The sequence below is a fragment of the Mastigoproctus giganteus genome, chromosome 4 (genome assembly GCF_048544385.1).
Source record: "Mastigoproctus giganteus isolate SK-2022 chromosome 4, ASM4854438v1, whole genome shotgun sequence".
NCBI classification, from domain to species: Eukaryota; Metazoa; Arthropoda; class Arachnida; order Uropygi; family Thelyphonidae; genus Mastigoproctus; species Mastigoproctus giganteus.
The window spans coordinates 74268762-74295151 of NC_143578.1; the positions used below are offsets into that span (position 1 = coordinate 74268762).

At 34.8% G+C, this 26390-nt stretch overlaps 1 protein-coding gene across 5 annotated transcripts in view; it reads right to left on the reverse strand.

The window, feature by feature from the left end:
• The window catches only part of LOC150086837 (ataxin-7-like), a 298875-nt gene that overhangs the window by 125223 nt on the left and 147262 nt on the right, over window positions 1-26390 (reverse strand). For all 5 annotated transcript variants that reach the window (XM_090372777.1, XM_090372775.1, XM_090372778.1 and 2 more), the window contains exon 4: window positions 2082-2768. In XM_090372777.1, the coding sequence (XP_090228903.1) occupies window positions 2082-2768 (687 nt within the window). The remainder of the gene's footprint in view (window positions 1-2081; window positions 2769-26390) is intronic.

Below are 26390 nucleotides of genomic sequence, written 5' to 3' on the forward strand. Positions count from 1 at the left end.
GTTCAGGCACCGTGGCCCTCATTGCTCTAACTGATGCAGCATGTCCAAAAGGCATCTCGTAGATCCCACACACAAAGAGTCACAGTTACCACATGGAATATTGTATACTACATCATACAATTCCATAGCTGTAGAGGAGAGTGCGGAACACCTTTTCAGTAAGGAATGAAGTTTCTGAGTGATTTTAGAGTAATACTCTAAAATCAGTGTCCCTGAAAAGAATATTGATCTGTTTGTAGCTGTTATTTAGGAGCATTAGCAACTAAGGCCATATTGCTCCGTGAATATGCAGTGGTCATTCCCTGACCTTTCCCCATCCTCCGTATTTGGTGGTGATGGGCTCGAACCCCGGTCTAATCAAGAAGTGTGTGCTACGCACTGCTGCTCTTTCCCACCTGGCTACGGAGGTGCCACACTGTTTGTAGCATTAATGGACATATGGAATTGTAATAAAATGTTTTTTCCCAAGCCTATTGTTATTTCCTGTATTATCTATCCTATCTTTGGCCTGCAACCTAATTTTGTTTATTGTACCTAGTGAATATCCTTTAAAAACCTGTATGTAAGCTCTTCAATTTCATAATCTAATGCAATCTGAGTCACTGTATATTTATATGCATTTGAGAATTGATTTAAAATAATGGAACATTTATAAGTGAACGGATGATAACTTGAATAATGTAGGAACATCCCTGTGTTTGTCGGCTTTCGATATATTTTAAACTGTAATTTATCACTCTCTCCTATTAATGTAAAGTTTAAAAAATGTATAGTCTTAGCCTGTGTATCTTCCTTCTCTAATCTTAGCCTCGCGTGCACGTTGCTAAATGTACCTAAAATGTTCTCTGTCGTCTGTTCATTCAATATAATAAGAATGCCATCTAAATACAATCCCGTAAAAAGTAATGTTGGGTAAAAATGGTGTTAAATATATTTGTTCTATTCTATTTAAATATTTTTCAGCAATAAGACCACTCAACTAAGCCCCATGGGTAATGAGGATCACGTCTTCTTGTTTAATGAAGCTAAGGTTCTGAACGTACAGTATAATTACATAAGACTTTTAACTGCAGAATCCTTAGAAATGAGAATCAAAAATAACATGATTAACATACGGAGACCTTTTCTCATCTCGGATTTGTGGACCTTTGCACGCATGCATGTTAACAAGTAATCTCTCAGTAATAAATAACGTGGGGAAAGTTTACATTAGATAGTTTGTTGCCTACATGTGATCACAACAGTATGTCAAAAAGTTTGGTCCCTTAAGGAAGGAAAGTAGTGTTTAGACAAATATTCATCATTGTATTTTAAGTGATAATTTTAACAGCTTCATTTTTAAATCTTGACGACAGTCTTCAATCTCTCAAGGTTACATGGTGAATTAGATAGGGTGTCAGGTTGGGGCCTTCAGCTGTGATCCCAGGGTGTCTGGTCATACATGAGCTTAGAGAACGGAACACATTTAATTGTATTTTAATGCAGAGTATATAATTTTAATCTTTTAATCATTTTAAACCATGCGCAATAAAGTTCGGAGTTGGAGAGTTTCGAAGAGAAGTAATCCTATGGATAAAGATTAAGGTAACTCTTATGAAATTTTTAAAATTCATATATTTTTGTAAAAAATTTAGTTTTATCAAAATATCATTTTTATGACTTTACCTAGAATATTTACGTTTATTTTATTTTGAGAGGTCTCATGTTTCTCATTCATGATTTCTTTTATTTATTACAGCTAGTTTCAGAATAAGATTACTGAATTTACATTTTTATTATGTATTAAATTTCAAAAGACAATATGAATGATGATGTGGGGATGGGTTAAACAACAATACATTATCAACTATCATCTACCAGAGGAATTACAGTTTAACCTGCCTTCAGTGTCACAATTCAACTATCAGAGCATTAGCAACTCTGAAATCAATTCTGATCATGTATACAGAATAAAATATGAACCATATACAAGGATATATTTTATACACAAATTTAATAAATTAAAGAAAAATATTTAATGTGTGTCCTACATGACATATCATAACCATCAAATAAAAACAATTATAGAATTAATTCATTACCCTTGCATGGCAATAACTTTCTTTCCTTGGGAACCTTTTTACTTTTGCTGTTTGACTTTTTTGCCACTGGTTGAACTTCCTCTACCTTGCTTTGAGATAATAAAGAAATACTACTCCTTTGGGAACTTATATTTGAGGAAGATGAGGAGCACATTGCAAGAGAAGTGGTTTCCTGATTTAACCCAGGACCAGGACCAGATGTTGAAGAGGTTGTTATTCCAACTTCAGCAAATGTTGAGGGAGGTGGCTGCTGAGGTGAAGGTAGTTCTTTCTTATCTGTTGGAAAAGAACTGTTTGCTGCCGAGGATGCAGTCTTCACTAAACCTGGAGTTATTCGTTCCACCCTAACTACGGGAGCCATTGAATGGTTCTTCTTCACTTTTGAAGATGATTTTGACCTCTCAGTTCTGCTTCTTGAAGACTGAGTATTATTACAGGAGGAGCTGGAAGAAGATGGATTGCTGTTTTCATGATTATGACTACTTATATCTGAACAGGATGGGAATGAATTACACAGAGTGCTAGATTTCACACTGTAAGTTGCAATAGACGATTTGTTAAATGTAAGGTGTGGGGATCCTGAAGCACTGCTCTTACTAGTAGCAGTTCCTTTAGAATACTGCGTAGCAGATTCGCTTCTCTCACCTTTTGCAAAGCCACTACTACTACTGCTGCCATGACGAAATTCTGTAAGTAAAATAAAATATTACACAATAAAACTCCAGAACCATAACATGGCAATATATAAATATATACGAAAACTTAGTTACCAGCTATTAACTTCAGTTATTGATTTAAACAGCACAATAACAATTTCATAAATTTATATAAATTTTCACTGCACACATCAAATCAACGTATTATCAATAATATAAAAGATATTCAGTACCTTCTTGAATTTATGGTATCAACACATACATAGAATAAATGACTGTAAAACAAACACCTTTTACTAATATCAAATGAGTTTCACTAATGAATTTAATGTTTTCAATAGTTTTTGAATGTAAGAGTGATAACACAGTGGCTGATCATAGTCATGTAGTGAGTTTCTTGTTTTCGGAAATGCACTCTGCATGTTTGAATACGCACACTCATAAAAAGTGAATTTATATAAATTTACAATGTGCAAATCAAATTTTTATTCTATAAATTATGTATATATATATATTTTAAATTTTATGGTAACAACACACACAGAAATACACATTGCATGTTTGAATCCCCAGAGTGAAGAAAAATGCATGACCTAAAATTTACCAGACCATGCAGAAAATGAAGAATCAAACTCACATTGCAACCCAGACTACAAAAATAGTTAGCATGCTTTTTTCGGTCTTCTTGTACGTCTTTTCTTTATGATTACCTTAAAAAATATAATAATTATAAAATAGTTTTTCACAGTGTTCTTCAATGATATCCAAACTTATTTCTTTCTGAGATACACATACAGCAAAACTGGCATCCTCCATAAGTTGCCTAATCTGTGGTCCATCTAAAACTACAGCTCCAAGTTTATTAGCATAGATCCTAGAGAACTTTAAAAAAGATACTGAAATCAGCCTCCATCTTTATTTACAGCTTCAACAAATATTTCACAAGAAATTTTGTATGAAGTGGAAGAAGTACCATACTTTGTTTGGAGATATAAGTACCTCATCAATCACATTTTTGCTTCTGGGTAGAAGAAGATTGGTTCTTTTTGGCCACTTTTCTATTATTTATTTATTTATTTATTTTATTTTATTTATTGTTTCATCCCCCCCCCAATGACCATCTTTAGCTTTGCTGTCCCACTTACAGAGAAAACAAGAATTTTGTGGGCATTGTCGAAAAAAGCATTGTCAGAACACCTTAGGATCACAAAAAATGGTTGGCCAAGATATTGCATTTTGTCCAAAAATATTTTGTAGCATTATAACTTTCTTTTAAATGCACAGCATAGCCAACAGGGAAAAGAGCATATTAAATTTCCACTTCCTTCAAGCTGATTTTTAAGATGTCAGTGAGGAATCTCCATACTGATAAATCACACAAGTAGTATCCAGAGTAGTATTGATCACACCACATACATTAGCATTAGGTATGTACATAAACTATCCTTTATATAGAAAGGCATGAACACTTTTTCTCTGTGCTTGTACCACAAAAAATTGAGTGTTAGGAGCCAAGAGATGCTTCTCACTTTGCTTATAAGTTGTACAGAGACCTTAGATAGCATTTTTGTCATTTAAATGAAATTGACCTCCACATGACAGTCTCTGCTATCTGGAACAATTGCCACAAGTAATGTTAAGGACCATATAAGCAGCTTGAATATTTGCTCATTTCAATAATTCTGAATTTATCTCGAAAAGGCAGGGAATTTATCAATGTTCAAGGTAACATGGGCATAATGGTATCACAGAACTAAGTTGTGGGATAAATGGCTTAGTTGTGACAAACTGGATTCCTTTCTATCCCTTTATGACTTTGTGATGAAGTCAAATAAAGGCCTCAATGGTGATAGTTTGCAAACTATAAAGGAGCACTTGGAAAGCTGAAAGAGAAGTCTTCGTAAATACTTTCTTTAATTGAATGACAGATTCAGCAGATACAAAACCCTTTCATCAACCCTCCAGCAATGTCCAAACACTGCCAAATAACCATTCAGCTTAAGAAGAGCTTCCGGAGCTCATCTGATATGGCTTCTTGGAAACATATCAACAAAGGACAATGACATCATTTTCAGTTGAGCATTTTTTCAAGTACCTGCCCTATCACGCAGAGCAATTAAGTATTTTAACTACTTTGTCTGACAGGACAGCAATTTTCAGCACTGATTAGCATTAAAATAAAAAAAATCTTAAATCTTATCAAGATTAGATTTTTAAGTTTCTGATGAGATTTTTTCTTAATACTTATTGGGCCACTTATCCCTGTACTAATCTCAAGTTACAAGCAGTTCTGTTCCTTGCACTGAACAACTCATTTATTTTTAGGTATGTATAAAAAAATTAATGATTATTACTTAACATTCAACTGAATACTAATAAAATTCACAGAAATAATTTTTCTTCCTCATTTATCCTTGCTGCTTTCTGTTCTCTGAACAACAACCTTCCTTTTCATATATTTCCTGAAAATTATAATTTACAGTAAAGTCTAATGTCAACAAGTAAATCTATCCTCTGAACCTTCAACCCATGCTCAGTACTAACATTAGCATCAGTAGAGGCATACGATACAAGAAAGCAAGCTTATGCAGCATCAGTAAAAAAAAAAAAAAAAAAACCTCCTGCTTCGCCTTAGTTGGACAGGCATTTGTTACAAATGCCTGTCCAACTAAGTACTATAGGTTCTAATACCTTTCTTGTTTGGAGCTTTCATAAACACATATGCACAAGACTGAGTATGGAACATAAAAATTCTGATATTTTGGTTCTTCTTCTTCTTTGGTCCTTAGCTGGCGGAGGCGGTTGGCCACACAACCAGCACACTGCTGTAGGTGCTGCAGGGTTTTGGACTTGCTCTGTGATGTTCTTCCATGCTTTACGATCCATGGCGTCAGTCCTGGCCTGATTAAGGTCGAGACGTCGGCTCTTCGGGTCATTTTCCACTTGCTTGGCCCACGTTTTCCTAGGTGCGGTCCGTTGAATGCTCCATTGGGTGGGTCGTTGTCTCCAAACCATCTAAGCCTTCGCTTCTGGATTTGGTCGGCGATGGTTGGTTGCTGTTGGCATCTGGCGCAGATGGTATCATTAGTGATGCGGTCGCAAAGTGAGATGCCCAGGGTCTGCCGCAGGCATCACATTTGGAATACCTCAAGTTTGTTTAAATCTAGCTTGAGACAAATCCATGTTTCCGATGCGTAAAGGAGAATGGGCAGGATCAAAGTCCGGAAGAGTCGGATTTTAGTCTTTGGGGAAATGTTGGTCTTCTTCCACAGACACCATTTGAGCGAGGCGAACGCAGTGGCCGCCTGTCCAATTCTGCTGTGGATCTCCATGGTAGATGCAACGTTCTTCTCCTGGACCAGCGACCCAAGGTCCAGGAGAAGAAAGATATTTTGGTTAGGCTGAAATAATAATCTGAAATGCAATATCTTGGTTCCTACCACAGCACTACCATAGCTACCCTTTTTTCGGGCCTGGAGACAAAGAACATGTTCGGGCTCCTATTTAATTAATGAAAATTGCAAAAACAGGAGACAGCCAAAGATGCCTGCCTACATGGTAGCTACGCCACTGTACCACACCATGGTAATGACAAAAGCATAGCACAATGAGACCACTTCACTTAATCATTTCACAAGATTTTCTACATAATTTCCAGAGCAAATACAAGGAACATATCCAGGAGCTCAGGGCTTATTTTTATCTCTTATGACACACCCAAATGCAACCTGTATACTTTTTTTTTGCTAAAGTAGACATGTTTTTTCATTGTGACTGTGAAAAAAAAAATTGCCACTTGGCATATACACTCAACTCCTCTGACCGTTTGTTCGTCCCGGAGTATAAACAGAAAATTTATTTATTTATTAATTGTTTATATCTTTCTTTGTTTTCATATTTTAGTCCACTTTTTTTCACACTAAACAAGTTCATACTAATTTTCATCATTTAAATTTTAGCATTCTCACCTCACTATAAGATTAGGTGGTCTTATTAACAGAAGTACGTAGAGACTGAATTGTGCTGAAGAAACCAAGAGAATGAAGGCTCAGTAACCACATATACAAACAACAAGTACTCTACAGCTGTTTTTTTTTTTTTTTAAGATAAAAAAATTAATAAGAGAAAAATCTTGCACCCGCACCTGAAATTAGCTAATCCAGCTACAATACCATAATTCGAAAAGCCTTTCATAAGTTCCTGTCATTACCAATAGTGATATATTGACAATAGTGACACAAATCGAACTTGACCTGCTGAAAGGACAAAGGTGGTTTTCTTTTTTTTAAAGATAAAAAAAAAAAAAAAAAAAAATTTTAAAGATACATTTCTCTGCCATGTAAGAAGCAACATCAGAGTTTGTTGATTGACAAAAACATGCATTTTCTATAAAGCCACAATTCTTCAAATAAGGAAAATTCTACAACTTACAGGCAAATTAACCTGAATTGATTTCAACTACAAACTTATTCTTGCAGCTGTGCAGCTTAAACACAGTATACCTTCATTTCAAATAGCTAATACAAAGTAAAGAATTAAAAAGTAGTAGGTGTGTTTGAACAATTGCCATATATCATCTTTGGCAATGCAAACTAATATACAAAAATATTAAAGTTGTCATTGACAGGAAATTTTCTATAAAACTATAATATTTTATCTAACCCTTTTGCAAGCAGGTTTCTGGATTATGCATGCAACTCAGAGTGAATTTTTTCAAGGAATTTGGAAGTTCATAAAAACTGAAAACCATGTACACAAATGCTATTAAATATTAATTTATCTATTTTGATTGATTTTAAAATATCTGAAGATTAGACAAGGATTACTGACTACAATAAAATAAAAATCTGGTATAAAAAATAACATTTTTTAATTGTAAAAAGATAACGGGCACTTAGAATGGGGGAGGGATATTTATAAGAATAAAACCTTATCACTTTTTTTTCTTTTTCTTTTTTTTTTTTTAGTAATAGTATCCTCTATATTTATATATATATATATATATACGTTTACAATAGTTCGATTTTCTTAAGTACTGGTGTTTTATACATATAGGTATTGGCGTTAATACAATACTGGTCTTTAAGTTAGCCTAGTCTCGGTTATCTTAAATTCACATGGCCTATATGATATGGCCATGTATAGGCCATGTGAATTTAAGATAACCGAGACTAGGCTAACTTAAAGACCAGTATTGTATTAACGCCAATACCTATATGTATAAAACACCAGTACTTAAGAAAATCGAACTATTGTAAACGTATATACACTGGCACGTATAATGTTCAATTGGCCAACAGGGCAATAACAATGGCATTAACGATGCACAAAAAACAGATTAAGAAACAATAGAATGATAATACAAAAGAATTATAATACAAAAGAATAAATATATATATATATATATATATACAGGTGAAACCCGCTTAACGCTGATAATTCGTTCCGTAAAAACAGAGCGCTGAATGAATCCGCGCTAAGCGAGCACCGCATTCCCATAAGGTAACATGTATTTGTGAGTTGCGGTCGGTGCCATAGGATATTTCCTAATCAATAATAAACGGGTAGTGAAAAGATGCACAAATGTCGGTCAAAATATTTAATATTCAAATATTTGTACATATAAAATATTCTGCATTACATACGTATATAATTATGTGTTAACTACTTACGTATCAAAATTAAACTTACAATTCCAATTAAAATCATGAATTTAATTGATTTAATTTAATTCATGAATTTAATCATGAAAAATGTGTCGATTTTGGCCCTCTTCCAAATAAACTAAAATATGTATTAATTTTAAATCCCCCACAGTATTACCACCCAACAATAAAGTCAACCTTTGTCGCTTTGAAACCTGGCATGCTTTTTTCTTCTTTCAATATGAAACTTCTTTTAGGCATTCGTTTCCACAAAACTCCTGCTTCATCTATGTTAAAAACTTGTTGAGAAGTATAACACATAATACCCCTCTTCAATAATTTTAACAAGTTCTTTTTTGAAAGTTTCGGCTCCTCCTGCACTTGCGTCTTCTCCCTGGATTTTAAATCTCTTCAACCAGCCCTTACTAGTTTTAAATGGTTCCACATTTTTTTTTTTTTTTAGGTGAGTTTTCTTCAGATCATCATCAGTTTAAGGCTCAGCTGGACAGGTATTTTGAACGAACAGAGGGGTGAAGTGGAAGTGGGTTTTTTTTTTTTTTTTTGGCTGATGCTGCATAAGCTTGCTTTCTTGCATCAAATGCCTCTACTAATGCTAATGCTAATATTGGCTCGCTCGCTCGCTCGCGCTCTCTCTCTCTCTCTCTCTCTCTCTCTCTCTCTCTCTCTCTCTCTCTCTCTCTCTCCCCCCCTTTTTTTTTAAATAATATTTAACTTAACTGAATTCTGCATTGGATATTATCTTCAATAAAATTAGTTAAAGTCTTTCCATTTCAATCCTAATAGCCGGCCTAGCCCTAATTGCTTGCAGTGGAACAGCTATCTTTCCCCCTGCTACAATTAATTCTTTATTATTTATTTTTTTTTATAATTGTTCTTACAGTTAAACTTGCAAGTCCTAAATTATGGCACACATCCGCTTGTCTTTGACCGGAATCAATTCGCTTCAAAACGTCCAATTTAATTTTCAAATTCAGTCTTTTTCTTACATTTATAGTCTTCGTATTGCGCTCAGACATTGTTGCTTTTTCATTCTTATCGGCATTATTAACTCTTCGAAAATGTAACTGCGTTGGTTGCATTAATTATGATACAATGAACAAGTAAACTGTCCGTTTCGCATGATGTCTAATACGGTACAGAGTGATGACTTGACTTCAGATAAATGCATATAATGCAAATATTACAAGCAATATACTTGATCATTTTTTAAAATGTTCAATCACTGTACTGCAATTAAATTAGCGTGTGAGAAAATTTCACTGAGCATGGGAAAATTTCTCAAGTCGGCGTGGGAAACGTTTTAATGCTGTTTTGCTATTCATTTTCAAGCTATCGACTCCATCAAATGAAACGATTTTGTTAATTAAATATGCCAAAAATGCAATCTGTAAAAGAGCGTTATAGTGATCTGTGACAGCGTTATAGCCAGATACGGGTTCTAATATAAGAACAGCGTTATAGCGAATCAGCGTAAAGCGAACCGCGTTATAACGGGGGCCTGCTGTATATTATTTGATTCTGTTCCATTAAATTCTGGAACTGAATTCCAGGAAATTTCATCAATTTGGCTTGTATAAGAACTGATTTTCAAAACTATTATAAATATAAAAACAGCTACTATTACTTTATGCACAATTGATACATAACAGCATGTTTCTATAGAGTACCAAGAGAATCAATACATCATCATCATTAGCCATTTTCAATCCACTGCAGGATGAAGGCCTCTCCAGCAACTTTCCAGTTCCTTCTGTTTTGTGCAATGGCCATCCATTTACTACCCACAAACTCATGAATTTCATCTACCCATCTCCGCCGTTGTCTTCCAGGTTTTCTTCTAGCTCCTCTTGGGTACCATTCTGTTATTTTCTTAGTCCATCTGTCATCATGTCTTCAAGCTGTGTGTCTTGCCCAAGACAATTTTAGTTCTTTAGTTTTGATAAGAATGTCCTTTACTTGAGTTTGCTGCCTAATCCATGTGTTTCTCTTCTTATCTAACAGTCTGATTCCCAATATAATTCATTCCATTCTTCGCTGTGTTGTTCTTAGCTTCTCTTCCATTCTTTTGGTGAGTGCCGAAGTTTCACTTCCATAAGTCATGGTGGAGAGTACACATTGGTTCATTATTTTATGTTTCAGACGAACTGGGATATTGCTCTTCAGTATGTGACTATATTTCCTGAATTCTGTCCATCCAAAATTTATCCTTCTCTTGACTTCCAGCCATTTATCATTGTTACAGCTAATAACTTGTCTCAGATAAATATATGACTCTGCCTTTTCAATTACTGTTCCTTCAATCATTATTTCCCTTTCTGTGGCATACTTGTTCATCATTACTTTTGTTTTCACCATATTCATCTTTAGTCCAAAATCCTTACTAACTGTGCATAACTGATTAAGATTTTCCTCTATTTCATTGGGATCGTGGCTTATGACCACAATGTTATCTGCAAATCGTAAATGGTTTAGGTACTCTTCATTCACATTGACTCCTTTCTGTGACCAGTCTAATCTTCTGAAAGCTTCCTCAAGGGCAGCAGTAAACAGCTTCGGAGATATTGTCTCCCCTTGTCCAACTCCTTTCTCGATTTTAAATTTCCTACTGTCTTTGTCTAGTCTAATAAATTTTATAATAGGTACGGATTGACTAGGTAAATGTTTATCTTTCACATATTGTTTATAACGAGATTGAAGGTATGTCCTATTTTGGACTCAGGAAATTTCATCCATACTCGTTTAATTGTTTCGTCGTCCTCAAATTCGAAATATACTAAAGTACAGATTGCACTGTTTACCAATCCATCGACCACTTCTATATTTGTAGCAAGTATGTACGGTTTTCCTTTCAATAATGGTAGAATGTATGGAAGTTCTGCAGTTTCAGTCACTGACATTTTATGAATTTTATTTCGAATCCCTTGCGGACATAAATTAATAGCTTTGGTGACAAATCTCGATTCTATAATTTAAGTTCATCTGGTAATAACGCTTCTCCATTGCCTATTTTTGTAAGAATTTTAGAAAATGTACTATTGGACTGTTGAACAACTTGTACTAATTCATGAAATTGTAGTGAATGCCATAATTCTGGAGCAATTTCTAATGACTTGTTTATAAATTCTTTCGGTTTCAATATAGAACGAGTAATAATAGCTGTTATTCCTACTGATTTAAATGCAATTTGCAGATTTTCTGCGGTATACATTCACATAATTTTCATTGCCATATATAGCAAATGTTGGGGAGTTATTCCACAATGATCAGATCTATGAATTTCACTCGATGCCATCATAAAGGGAGTAATTTTCAATCCATTTTTAAATTTTTGTGCGTGTCCCAAATATATAGCTGGAAAAGAAAGTTCTTCAGCATGTATATCAAATATGAAATTTGTTGGAGATGATTTCTGACCCGGTGCTATACATAAATATTTATCTTCAGACCATAATAATGTTTGTTGTTGAATTAACAATAGTTCATCATCATTGTTGATAGGTTCCACAATTTCATCTGAATGTTCCTGTTCAGTATCATCATTTGTACTCAAGAAATCATCACTCATTTTTATGCCATAGAATTTATAATTTATCAAATACCGTAACCATATTTTCACTATTTTCTTCTGCACACATCCTTATAGATATGATTTTTGTATGAGTCTTCATTTTATATCTACATTAATTGCATAATCATCATCTAATTCTCTAGGTCAGCGGTTCCCAACCGGTGGTTCGCGAAAGTGTTCCAGGGGGTTCGCACAAAAAATTCAGTAATGGCGTATTATTGCAAACTACAAAATATAACTAATAATACACAATAAAGTGAATTAAAATTAAATAAAAAGTAAAGAATTGCCAAAGAAAGAAACCACACATCCCACAATTCCTTAGAATTAGTTTACTATCTTATAGTATATCATGTTAAATAAATATGTTTTCATATTAAATTTTTTTTTCATTCTCAAGGACCATTGTTATGTATGGGTACTTTTCTTTTTTTTTAATAACATATAGTACTTAGTACCATGCATGGGTTCAGAGTTGAAAAAAGATACTTGTTGACATTAGAATTGAACTTTTGTAGATAGTAATTTTCAGGAAATATGTATGAAGGGAAGGTTGTTCCAGAAAACAGAAGTTGAATGAATAAATGAGTAAGAAGAAAAGTTGGTTCTGTGAGTTTCAACTTGGACAGTAAAAGGATTTTGACTGGTTGCAGCACATGTTTGGACTTCTTTGAAAGAGAGAACAGGAATTATAGAATCCAATTCAGAAGAACAGTGCCCATGCAAGCAGTAGCGCTGCATTCCTATGTGCCGCCAGTAAGCAAAATGAAATTTGCCACCACCCTAAATGTTGAATACTGATAAGCATTAACCAGTCAGAAAACAATATCAAACAAAAATTTGGCACCCTCATGAACTGTCGTCTGTTTGTTTTTTGGTTTTTAGGAGCATTAGCAATGAAGGCCACATTTCTCCGGGAATATGCGGTGGTCATTCCCTGACCTTTCCGCATCCTCCGTATTTGGTGGTGACGGGCTCGAACCCCGGTCTAATCAAGAAGCGTGTGCTACGCACTGCTGCTCCTTCCCACCTGGCTATGGAGGCGCCAAGTATCTATAGAAAAGGCATGCAGCAGAAACAGAAATTTTTGTCTATGAGACTCTGTTACAGATGAGACATTAATTAACCTAACTGTCTTCTTTTGAATGGAATCTAGAAGCCTGGGAGAGGTTTGGGGGATTACCGCAACAGATGGGGGAACAATATTCCATGGTAGGCCGGACTTGCGATTTCTACAGAGTCAACAACTGTTTGGAAGAAAAGTAACGCCGAGAACAGAAGAGAAAACCCAGTTTTTTTTAGATGCAGAGAATGCAATATTTGTAATGTGCTTTATGCTAAGAGAGATTAGAAGTCAGGGTAATTCCCAAGATCTTACCTAGAAATTGGAGTGTCATGGGAGATAAGCATAGGAGCAGAAGAATCCATTTTGTGAGATATAAGACAGGAATGAGTTTTAGAAGGGTTGAAATTAAGTTATCTTTGCCCCATGGGAGAACTGGAGATTAGCATTTAAGGATTTGGCAGTGAATACTCGAGAAGTTGAAGCTGTTTCAGCAGGGCAAGGTTTTCAAACTGGAAGGTTTTCAATGTGCTATAGTCAGCAAAACTATGGATAGGATTTCTGGTCAACGGAAGAAGGTAAAGAGGAAAAGAGTGGGAGAAAGAACTGAATATTGGAGAACACCAGCATTAATAGAGAAGTTAGAAAACAGAGAGCCGTCTGCAATCAAGGCAATGAGCGGCCAGAGAGAAAACTGGATACCCAATTACAAAAAACAGCGACAAACCAAAGGATGGAATTTTATTTAGAAGGCTTTTATGCCAAACACGATCAAAAGCCTTTGAAAAGTCAAGAGCAATGGCTTGAGTTTCACCAAACTTTTCCATTAAATCTCTCCACAGATGGGTAACATACACTACCCTACCATTAATATCCGGACACCAGCCTTTAGACAAAAAAAAGAGCTTTTAGTGTGACATTTAATATTTTGTGCTGAAACCTTTTGCTTTTATGATGGCCTTCAATCTTCACAGCATACTCTCAACCAGCATTCTTCCACTCAGCCTTTAACGCAGCCACAAGTTCGACCTTGTTCTTTGGGTGATCTCGACATGCATTTACCCAACGATCCAATACATTCCAAAGATGCTCAATAGGGTTCAGACCAAAACTCTGGGATGGTTAATCCAATCCAATTTCTCCACACCCATTCCTCAAACCACTCTGTTACGACCCAAGCAGTATGGCATGGCACGTTGTTTTGTTGATACAGGTATAGGCCTTCCCCGACGTATTGCCATAATATTGGAAGTGCATAATTGTCTACAGCATTCATGATTTTGTCGATAACGACTAATGGACCCAAGCCAAACCATGAAAGGAGCCCCATACCATCACACTGCCTCCACCAAACTTCATTGTAGAGAGGATACAATCAGGAAGGAAGATTTCCCTGGCATTCGCCACACCCAGTAATGGCTATCAGACTGGTGGAGTGCGAACTTCAACTTGTCTGTTTATAGGACTGTTTTCCACTGCTCTACAGTCCAGGATTTGCACTCTTTACACCATGTTAATAGGCATCTAGCATTTGATGAGGTGATCAATTATGTTGAACTATTGGGATAATTCTGATGAACATGTATTCTTACATGCCAACTTTTGCAATTGTCTGTTTGAAGCCCAGTGTGCATATTTGTAGCAGGTTCTGTGACATGTTGCATCCATGCGACCTGTTTCCCCATCCATGGAGGAGTCCAGATATTAATGGTAGGGCAGTGTAAGCCAGAATATCACCAGTGGAATGACACTGATGGAATCTATACTGATGACCAGATGAAAGATTTCCAGTTAGTTTAAGAGTTGGTAGTTAACTGATTTCTCCATTACTTTAGAAAGAGTAGAAGTAATCGCAATGGAACGACAATTGGATGGAAGGGATTTGTGACCCTTTTTAAGAACTGGCTGGATATGAGCAAATTTCCAAGAAGGGAAAACACCTTTGGAATAAGAAAGTGAAAAAAGACGACATCAAACAGGACTGGTTCAGGGGCACAGGTTTTGAGAACAAGTGAAGAAATACCATCAGAACTGGAGCTTTCTTGTCATCAGATTCATCCAAAATCGTTCTGATATCCTTTGGACGGAAAACCACAGGAGGCATTGAAAGGATTGATTCCACAGGAGGCATTGATTTACCAAGATCAATACATTGAGTTGGAAGGAAAATAGGATGCTAGAAGGTCAGATTTATCTTTGGCTAATGTGGCAACAGAACCATCTGGTTTTGACAGAGGTGGGAACAGAGATGGGCAAAAATTGTGGCCAATAGGTTTGGCAAGAGACTAGAATGCTCGGCTACCACTTGGACAAGAAGCAAGTTTTCTACTCTTAGCCTGTTCAAAATCTAGTTTGGACTGAATAATCACTGCTTTACAAAGTATAAATAATACTTAATATTTTTTATTATTACGTAATGTTGCTTAGAAAAACGTAGTACTGGAAATATTTTATAATAAAAATTCAGAAAAATTATACGATTTCAGAGAATATAGGCTTAGTGTTTTGCATTAAAAATATTACGTTGAAAGGGGTTTGCGATAAAAAAAGGTTGGGAACCACTGCTCTAGGTAATTGATGAACCATAGTATTTATATTTACGTTAACTGGTACATTTATTACTTGTCCAATGATCCCATATTGTCCATGTTTATAACGTAAACAACAAATTTGCATTAAGGGTAATTGTGGTGATATCACATGCTCAGTTACAACATCCAGTGGAGACAAATGAGTAAGATATGTTGGATATATAAATCCATTTGACATGACAGTTGGTATCCATCCCTCTTTTAATGAAGTATGACATGCATTACAAGTCATGAAAGTACTCACTTCTTGTAAATGAAATTCATTTTGAAGTAATTCATATGAAGTTGTTGGAAATGGTTCCAAATCTAATTGAAACCATAAACGATCATAAACATTACAACTAAATCCAAATGGGTTTTTGTACACTACTTTTTCAAACTCACTGTCAGCTCATGTAGATACTATATGAATGTAATCAAGAATCTCATTATTAGCCATTTTTAAATTGGCTTTTTTTTGTTCACAATATTCTTTCATTCATTCTGCTGGAGTTTTAGATTCCTTATAAGTATCAGGCATAGTAGAACTCTGTGGTTGAATTTCATTATTATTCGGAATAGTTTGAATTTCTAATTTCCTTTTCTTCCATTCACGATATTCCTTCGTTATTTCAGCTCGAGTTTTTTTGGGTGCAGTTTGAGAACTCCTAGGCATAACGAAACACTCTTGTTGAATTTCATCTGGATACAAATTTCTGTCCAACTTCCCTTTCTTTCACGATATTCCTTTGAATGCTGGGCTGTAGATTTTGGCACAGTCACTCGTGCATTAATCATTACGCTGATATAACGGTATAATGTAGCGCATCACCGCTCAATTATACTTGTGTCACTGCAACTTGTTACATCACTGCACCTGTTGTGCACAAATTGCGTTTTCTTGGGTGCATGCATTGTACCTGTTGCGTCACTGTAGCAACAAGTACAACACATGTGCATTGGGTTTCATGATGATTTCTAGGTAATGTAGCGCTTTTTTCCAAATAATGCCTGTAAAAACGTTTTTAACGTCAATAATAATAATAATAATATAATAAAATAAATAAATAATGTGTATAGTCTCCAAAGTTGCTGAAATGTTATATAAACAATGCCTGTAGTAAGAAATAAAAAATATTAAATGTATTTTACTGTGCTTACCAACTGCATGGTACAGAAAAAGTTTAAAATGTTACTGTGTTGTAGAGCATGGAAATTCAAACTAATGCTTATTCAGAGTCTGAAGAGCTCTAAAGTACCCTCTGTGGAGGTTCAGACGACACCATACTGAGGTCTTATACATTTCACAGATTAATGGAAGTTGAGGGTGAGGAAATTCTGGGTCCCTGGCACTCTGCTTTATTGTGAAAATATTTTAACTGATGATAAATACAATCAGACAGGCAGTGATGTCACAGGATCCCATACAGACAAAAGGCCCAGTTCATCAAACACTATATGTTATTTCTGAAATATGTTAAGAAGTACATTAAAGAAAGTTTACTATATAAGGAATGAAAGGTAGAGTGGAATTTATAGTCAGCAGGGTGATGCTCTATTTAGAATAATACATTTCATTTATACACTGCTATTATCAAAATGGTAATGATTCTACGCTGTCCTCAAAAGCCTTACAAAATATAATGAATATGAAGAAAAATAAAACTCCTTGCTCATTTCAGACCTTTAATGAATTGATACTGAAAGTCTGAATTAGACCACATAGGTTACTGATAAAAAAAATGAAAAGGCCATCTCTATATAGTTGAAAAACCTTGCCAAGATCAGCAAACCGTTAATAAAAATTAGCCTTCATTTCACTTCCATGAGATTGCAATGCAAGAGAAGTGCCGACAAATACCCAAGCAACATGTATGTACTCAAAACAATGACCATAATCCTAAAAAGTACCCTTATAAATTTAAATCAGTTCAAGGTTTGTTTTCCCTCTGACCAGTTGCCCATCTCTATTTCACGTACCAGAATTATCACCAAACTTGAATACAAAAGGTACTAGGAAAGTTTTGCAATACAGCTTTGTTTATTTAATTTTTTCAAAGTAATTTCCTCTACATTCAATACACCTCTCCATCCTCCGAAACCAATCTTTAAACCAGTTCTGCCAAGTTTCACTAGGGAGTAAAGCACACTCGTTGCCCCAAGCCCGTAGAAGGTCCTCATCACTGGAAAACCGCCTCCCTTTTAGCTTCATTTTCACATGCGGGAACAGTGCAAAGTCGCAGGGAGCAAGGTCTGGACTGTAGGGAGGGTGCTCGAGAAGTTTCAGTCCTGTCGTGGTCAAATATTCGGTGCAGGCTTTGGCGCGGTGAGCTGGAGCATTTTCGTGATGGAGGTACCAGGTGTCCATTCTTGACTTTGGCCGCAGGTTCTTCATAGATCCAATGACTTTAGGCAGGCATTGTTCAGTATACCACTTAGCTGTGACTGTCTTCTGCGTGTCCAAAACGACACGTTCCACAATTCCACTCGATTTGAAAAATACAGCTATCATTTTCTTCTTTACAGATCGGGATTTTCTGACAATTACGGGTGTGTTGTCATCATCAAAGACCCAAACTTTGTTTTGAGCCTTGGTCGGCAGATCGTAATAGTACAGCCAAGTCTCGTCACCTGTTACGATGTTGTTCACATACCGAGATTGACCCTTATCAAACTTTTTTTAACATCTCCCGGCACCAAGTCACACGTCGTGTCATCTGCTCTTCAGTCAGTTGATGCGGCACCCAGAGAGAACAAAGTTTCTTCACGTGCAAATGATCTTGCAGAATCGAACGAATTGCTGGTGCATTTAGGCCCAAAGTATCCTCTATCTGTTGGTAGGTCACTCGCCTGTTTTCGTCAAGCATTTTCCTCACAGCAGTAACGTTTTCCTCCGTAACTGACGTTCGTGGCCTTCCCGGCCTCTCAGAATCCTCCAGAGTGAAATTTCCCCTTTGGAATTCTCTATACAACCTGAATATCGTTGTACGATGTGGACAATCATCATCTAGTGCAAGAGTCATTTCTTCCAAGCACTGGTCTATGGTTAAACCACGCACGAAATTATACCGCAAAACTGTCCTTATCTCATTTCGTGACCACGATGCCATCGCAAGCACTTTACACTCTCACTACTAATGAATAACTGAGCCCATCGACTTGGCGCGGCGGCTACTATGCACGTATGAACATGTCTCAACATGCAGCAAGAAGCAGCTTCCTGTGATTCATTTTTGCGTCATATTGCAAAACTTTCCTAGTACCCTTTGTATGACCAACAACTAAGTTGTGTTTTACAGTCTAACAAAGTCCACTTTTACCTTCAGGGTGCCACTTATATGCATAACTATGTTGCGCAGGCTAAAGAATATCCACATGCAATAACTGACAAACCATTATGTCATGAGAGGATAATGGTGTAGTGCAGCTTCACATCTACTTTTATAACTGGACTGTATTTTTTTGAATAAATTGTTGTTGAACAATTTGTCATTCTATTATCTGTGAACGAACACATAATGACAGAGGAAATGCTGGAAACTGTTACCATTTTGGACTACAGACAGAGAGGTGGTGTTGAATCAAGTGATCTTTCAATAGGATATGGAGCACATACACATATTCACCAGCATGTTACTGCATTATTAAGAGAGCATTTCTGTGGATAAAACAACATTGGTAGAGCTTTTGAAAAAGTAGCTGCCTCACAGTCCAGATATGAATCCTACATCTACAAACACGATCCAAAATATGTCACACAACTGCAGCCAGCAATCCAAATAAGAACAATTAATGTGAGCATACAAAATTGGTAGGTTTCGACGTGTTTAGTTTTCAATCATGATGATCATATTGCTCCCACTGAAGACCAAGGCTGAGTAATCACTGCTAAAGTTTGGACTTATGTTCAACTCAGAGGACAAACGGTGTTATCTACAGTTCTGCCTAAGTTATTAATATGTTTTTAAATTGTACAGCATCACCCAAACAGACAGTGAGACACCATTTCAAAAACAGCTGTTTCAAAGCTATGCTTCTCATTAATTGGTAAGTGGTCTCTTTTAGTGAATGTATGTCAAACTGTGAATAATATGTTTTCTGTGTGTGTGTGTGTGTGTGTGTGAACAGTCAAACAATGTATGGAAATATAACTTCCATTTAAGCACATGACAATTGTTATGTATGCCTTTAGTACCTGTGTTTGTCGTGTGCAGTACAGTACTATAGGACTGCATTGAGGAGGGATTTTAATGCAATATTGGATTTGATATTAAATACTGCATTAAAACATTCTCCTATTACAGTGGATTTGCCCTGTGCATTACAGTGCTTATAAGATTATCCTATAAGCACTGTAATGCACAGGGCAAATCCAGCCCGGTTCTAAGGGGTTAAAGGCATACATAACAGTTGTGATGTGTTTAAATGTAAGTTTTACTTTGATACACCACTTAGGAAAAATACATTATTTACAGTTTATAGGGTTACCAGACATCCCCAGTTTCTGGGGACAGTCCCCGGAATGTTTCCTGTTTTTAGAATGTATCCCTGTAAAAGTAACTCAAGAAATGCAAACCATCATTCCTCTTATGACTACTCTTTCCCCAGTCAATATTCTGTACATTAATGGACTTTCTCAAAATGATCAATGACAACATATTTCCTCATCACTACTATAGCTGCATTAACATGGCCTCAAACCACAAGAACTTTGCTTTCAGACACTGCCCTTGTATTTCACTGCTTTCAAACTTTTATTTGATTTCACTGGGGAGCACAACTGGCAGGTTAGCCTTTTAGAGATGAACATTACATTGTCAAAAAGTTAATCTGCTATTTAGCCACCATCTCATCTTATTATATGATCAGCCAATTAGGGTGATACACTGAGGTCACATAGTATATGAAAAACTCCATTTCTGGACATAAATATATGGCATATTCAACTTCATGCCATATATTTACCAATATATTTGGTAAATATATGGCATGCCAATTTTATTTGATTTCAACTACTGCATTAAAATGGTCCCCTGCGATCCCACAGTACTGTAATGAAAAATATGTCAACACAAAAATGATGTCATTTGTTTGAAAACAGTGCAACCATTATGAAGGAAAAGTTTGTTTTGCTGTCAACGCCCTACTGGCACAAAAAAAAATAAAATAAATTAATAATAAATAAAATAAAAATATATGGACAGTCAATAACTCTATGCGATTTAATAATTAATTTATTAGATCTTACGTATAGCTTAGCTTAATTTTCAGCACTCACCTCATAGTAATCCGCTTAGCTGGTGGAGGGTTTTATCACATACATAGTGGTTATAGGATTCTAATACTTTACAGGGATTATGGGTTTTAAAATTAAGTTATGGGCTGTAGAAAAATTTTTAAGAAAGGAAAGTGCACCTTCCATGGTTGCCTAATAAAATTAAATTAAGAGAAAGAAAAAAAGGGAAATATATAAGCTAATAATCGCGCACGAGCGACTTTCGAGTTTCCTTGTCTTCAGTTAGCTATAGTGGAGGGGGGGAAGAGAGCGCGCTTGTCTTATATACGGGTTGGGTTCCCATTACAGCACATAAGGACTCCTTAAAATATCAAGAGTAATTAATTTATTTAATCATTTATTTTAATAAACTAAATATGCTATCCCTGGCATGATATATTACTGCTTACCACTCATTTGGAGAGGTCTGGGTTCGATTCCCACTAACTGGAGGAATTTTTAAAGGCCTATTCGATCGAGGTTATAGTTGGCTGATCTCAGGCAGAGGGATGACTTCCCATGAGCTATTCCAAGTTTTTCCACTCTCACAAAGTGAAAAATCAGCTGAGATAGGGTTACTTGGGGGCCATTAATACCAGTATTTATAATATTTTATAATCTAAATATTATAACTAATTTAATCAGTTTAATTATTAATTAAATAAATTCATAATTTCATTTATTTAATAATAATTCTGTTATGTTATTATTGTCATCCTGTTTCCAGAAATACAGAATGGTATATGTTTATTTTCCATATTCTGTATGTTCAAGCAATTTTGTCCCAAGATTTTAGGAGGAGAAAAATTAGGAGGAGAAAATTTGAGGCACCACCAGCTGTTGTCATGTTGCCTCAAATATTTCAAATGTATGGTGGATTTGCCTGTTTAGATGATGCCATATGATTTAAAAAGATATCAGCAACCATGGATAATGGCATTTGTCTCTCAAGTTGAATATAAGTACGAGCCTTAGCAGGGAATTTTTGGCCTTAGTCTTCAGCAGGAACAGGAGCAAAAAGATCCCCATGATTGAAAAGCAAATGCAGCAAAGCATGTCAATTTTATTTGATTTCAACTACTGCATTAAAATGGTCCCCTGTGATCCCACCAGTACTGTAATGAGTGTGTCCCAAAATCAGCTTTAATTTCCCTGTTTGTAATTTCATTATTCTAATCAGAGCTGCATTTTGTGCAATATTTGAAGCCAAGTATACTGAAATCCCACAATAAAATTTGGTTATTACATTTTCTTGTATGTTGATTAATATGTTAACACCAAAATATTTATATATTTTTTATGTTAAGTTGCTTTATGACCATCCTGTACAATAATATTTCGCTACTTCATACTGCAGTGAGAACATTACAAGTAGGATATTAATTTTCAGAGGGAAATAAGAAAACTATTTGTCCATTGAGTAAGTTAAAATATTTTCTACTTATTTTGTTTTTGCAAATTTATATGATATTTTGCATCAAGTAGAAGCTCAGTGGGATGAATTTATCTACAGTGCAACCTTCTTTCAATCCACCACCCTTGGTTGATGTCAATTTTATGATAGAAACTAAAATTTTTCTAATCATGACTTGAAAAAGAGTTGTTTACTTTTCAAGTTATTTCTATTAAGAGAGTTATCTCTTAACTAAAAATTTCCAATAAAAAAAAATTCAATTTGCCCCATGGTAAAACTGAAATACTGAGAATTTCTTTTATACTGATACTATACTGTTTAGAGTTTAAGATTATTCCTTAAAGTAAGTTTGTAGATAAAAATATCTGTTATAAGCAACACACATTTATATACAACTTTGGTTTTTCAGTCCACAAGATTGTATATTTTTATACAAATTTTATTTTTTTCATATCATGAATTTGTGCGTTTAAAATCTGAGTAAATTCTACACTGTTCTTATTTGTCTATAAGTGTCTGTTTCAAATCGGTTAACTCTTATTTTAAATAAGATGATTAAATTTAATTTTAAAGGGATGATAAGCATTTAAATGAGGGCTTTTTTTTTATGTTACTGACCATTTCATTGTTTAAATTACAGATTATTTTATAAAAATTCCTTTGGTAGTATCTGGTTTTTCCTAGAGGAACTACATTACTTAAGTGCAATAAATACAAGAGCCAAATTAATGATTAGAGTTTTTTCTGAATTTCTTACTATTATATGATCAGTCAATTAGGGTGAGACACTGAGGTCACATGGTATATGAAAAACTCCACTTCTGGACAAATAAATATTTAACATACCTATATTATCTCTAAACTGAATTTCTAAGAAACGTCAGATCATCTTCCAATGGACTGCATACATGAATTGAATCAAAGTCCAAGGCTACAAAATATAAAAATATAAAAGCTAAGAAACTGATGACATAGTTGTTGAACAGAGTTAATCTGTTGTGAAAAATGAATATATATTTGATTAGCTACAAAGGTAGTGAATTTGTTAAAAACACCAGTAGTACTATGTCAGCAATAATAAAAGAATTTGAACAAACAACAGAAAGAAATATGATAACATAGCCAAACAAGAGAGAAAGAAAGAAAAAGAACCAAAGTTTTCTTTTAACACACAAAACATGAAAAAAATAAATGGCCAAGAAAAATACAGTACTAGTCTAATACTTTACATAAATTGTATTAGGCAGTAATATTTCTACTAGTCTATATCTATTAACTAAAATGAAAAAAAAAAAAAAAAAAATTGACTCAGAAATATGGAATATAATAATAAAATAGAACTACAGTATCACAAATGGATTATGGAATTTAATTTTCTGCAAGATGTTAGCAAAGTGAAAGGAGAATTGAATAATATAAAAAGCACAAACCCTCTGGTAGTTTTTTTATTTATTTAAAAAATAAATAAAAATTATTTATATATAAAAATATATGGCTTTCTATTTAAGCATAAGTGCACATATACACAATTTATGGAAATTTTATTTTTCAAGCATATTACCAAGTGAAAAGAAAGCTGAATAGAATACAAAGCACATTATTCTCTGGTGATATTCTTATTTATATAGTTTTTTATCTACAGACATGTATATATTTGTGCATGCAAATACACAGGTTATTGAAAAAACAGCAAATAATAGCATCGTGGAATAATTTCTCATGAAAGGGTAAGCTAGAATTTAAGAAAATGGGATACTTCTTCATATAATATACTGTTAAAGGTGGTCAAAGTGTATCAACTGAGTTCTTTGTGAATTGCCAAATAACTGTAACAGCATTAACTGTGACAAAATCATGCAAAGAAGGAAGCACATAACAGCATCAATCCCTTCTAATAATTTTGCCAATCCTCCTTTAAGTTTGTTGAAAATACCCACTTCCACAATGCCACTAGGTGGAAGTTCATTTAAACAATCAATAACTCTCTGACTGAAAGCAAATTTTTTCACATACAGTATATCCTGCAACCATCCTTTTCCGATTTCAATTTATTTCCCCTTATGTGTCTTCAAGAAAGAGTACAGATGCTATCAGTATTTCATTTACACAAGCAATTTAAAGCCTTAAATACTTCAATGAAGTCTCCTCACAGATGCCTAGTTTCTAAGTTCTGCAATTTATAGAACTCCAGTCTTATTGGTAAGAATAGCCTTTCACAACTCTAATTAATTTTACTGCTCTTATCTGCACCCACCCCACCCCAACAGATACACATCAAAATACCTTAAATAAAATCATACAATGAATGCCTTCTTAGTATTGAGTATGGACACTACCAGCAGCATAATGCAAATTTCCTGAGATTCTACAACCATACTTTAAACATCCTCTTGCATACCTTACAGGCACAGAAAGAATTGGGTTGTTATTAAAATAAATGCCTAGAATGAGTTAAGGAAAATAATTAAGGGGAAAATATTTTTTTTCCACATAATTGTCTTATATTTACAGTTTAGTATGAATGTAAGATTTTCTGACCATTAATATGCATATTCAGAATTTCTAGTTTCCCCTTCACTGAGTAATGAATAGACTTGCACAAGGCAAAAGATTAAAATTATCCCGTTTTCTACTCATTCACTACTAGCAGAATTTCTTGAAATACAAACTGTACACACTAGAACAATGATGTTCTTAGAATTAAACACTAATCTCTTAGGAAGACAGTCCAGGGATGGGATGGCAAATATGTTTTAACTAGTGTGCCAACATAAGTAAAAAATTTGTAAAATATTTTCGGACGTGCCTTACATAGGGGAGTGGTCCTTCAGTGGGGAATTTTTTTTTTAAATAATTGCAGCAAATGTGCCAACTACAGAATATTTTTTTGACTGCAAAATCCAAAAATATCATTTAAAATTATAACATCAGTAAAAAAAAAAAACTGATAAATGAAACAAACATGTTAAGTTTAATAGTATTTTATTACAAACAGCTGAATGCTAAAGGTCAATGAACAAATCAAACATTTATTACAATTATATTTATATATCCCTATATTATTTATACAAATAATAAAAAAAATTACAATAATACTCATCACTCAATTAATAAAAATTACTTTTAGTTTTTTTTGTTTAAATATTGGACCATTTTTTCATCACTGCAGTTGCTAAATCATTAATATTAGTATATTTTGTAGCTTTCAGAGCAATGCAGCCATCTGAATCCTCATATGTTAGTCAGCTTATGGTATCTGACAATAAATTTTTCTTTGTCAACAACAATACGTAAATGACAAAGTACTAGGTGCAAGAATATTCTACAACTAGTACTATCCTGATCCTGACAGTATTGTAGGTTTGACAGAACAAGAGGCATTAGCAGTAGGCAGTCACAGAGGTGAATGATGAAAATTAAAATCTCATTCATTACATAAGCACATGCTACAGGTAAGGAGAGAGGTTTTAATTTCATGAAAGGAGACAATGATGGTCTATGATATGCTATGCAGTTTCTATCAATTGTATCTATCAACTCTACATAGTCTCTATCAATGCTACACAGTCTATTGACAGCCTGGAGATGGAGAATACTGAAAAATTATGGAATAACTTTTAAAGTCACCATAATGAAAGCCATGAATGCATATATGCATTAAGAAGATACAAAATGAGAAGGATGAATAAGGATCTAGAATAGTTAAGGGGTGATGAAAAGCACTGCAGCATATAAGTCATAAGATAGCGTATAATAATATTATAGAAATGGTTAGGCTAGCTAAGGCCAAGTACGAGAACCCGCTGGACAAAAGAGGGAGATAAGGAGTTTTACACGAATGTAAACAGCAAGAAGAAAACTGGAAATCAGATTATTATTATTATTATCCATACGGTGCAAGGAAGTCTGAGGCTTTTGCTGCACGAGCCAAAAACAAATTTATAAGTTACCCTGAGAGACAGAGAGAAGGAAATCACTAAGGAAGAGAAGAATGATGATATCCAGCTCAGGACCCTGGGTGTGCCAAGCCCACTGGCTCATTATATAACAGTTGCAGAGAAATCATTGGCTTTCCAGCTGATTTAACTGATGAGTTC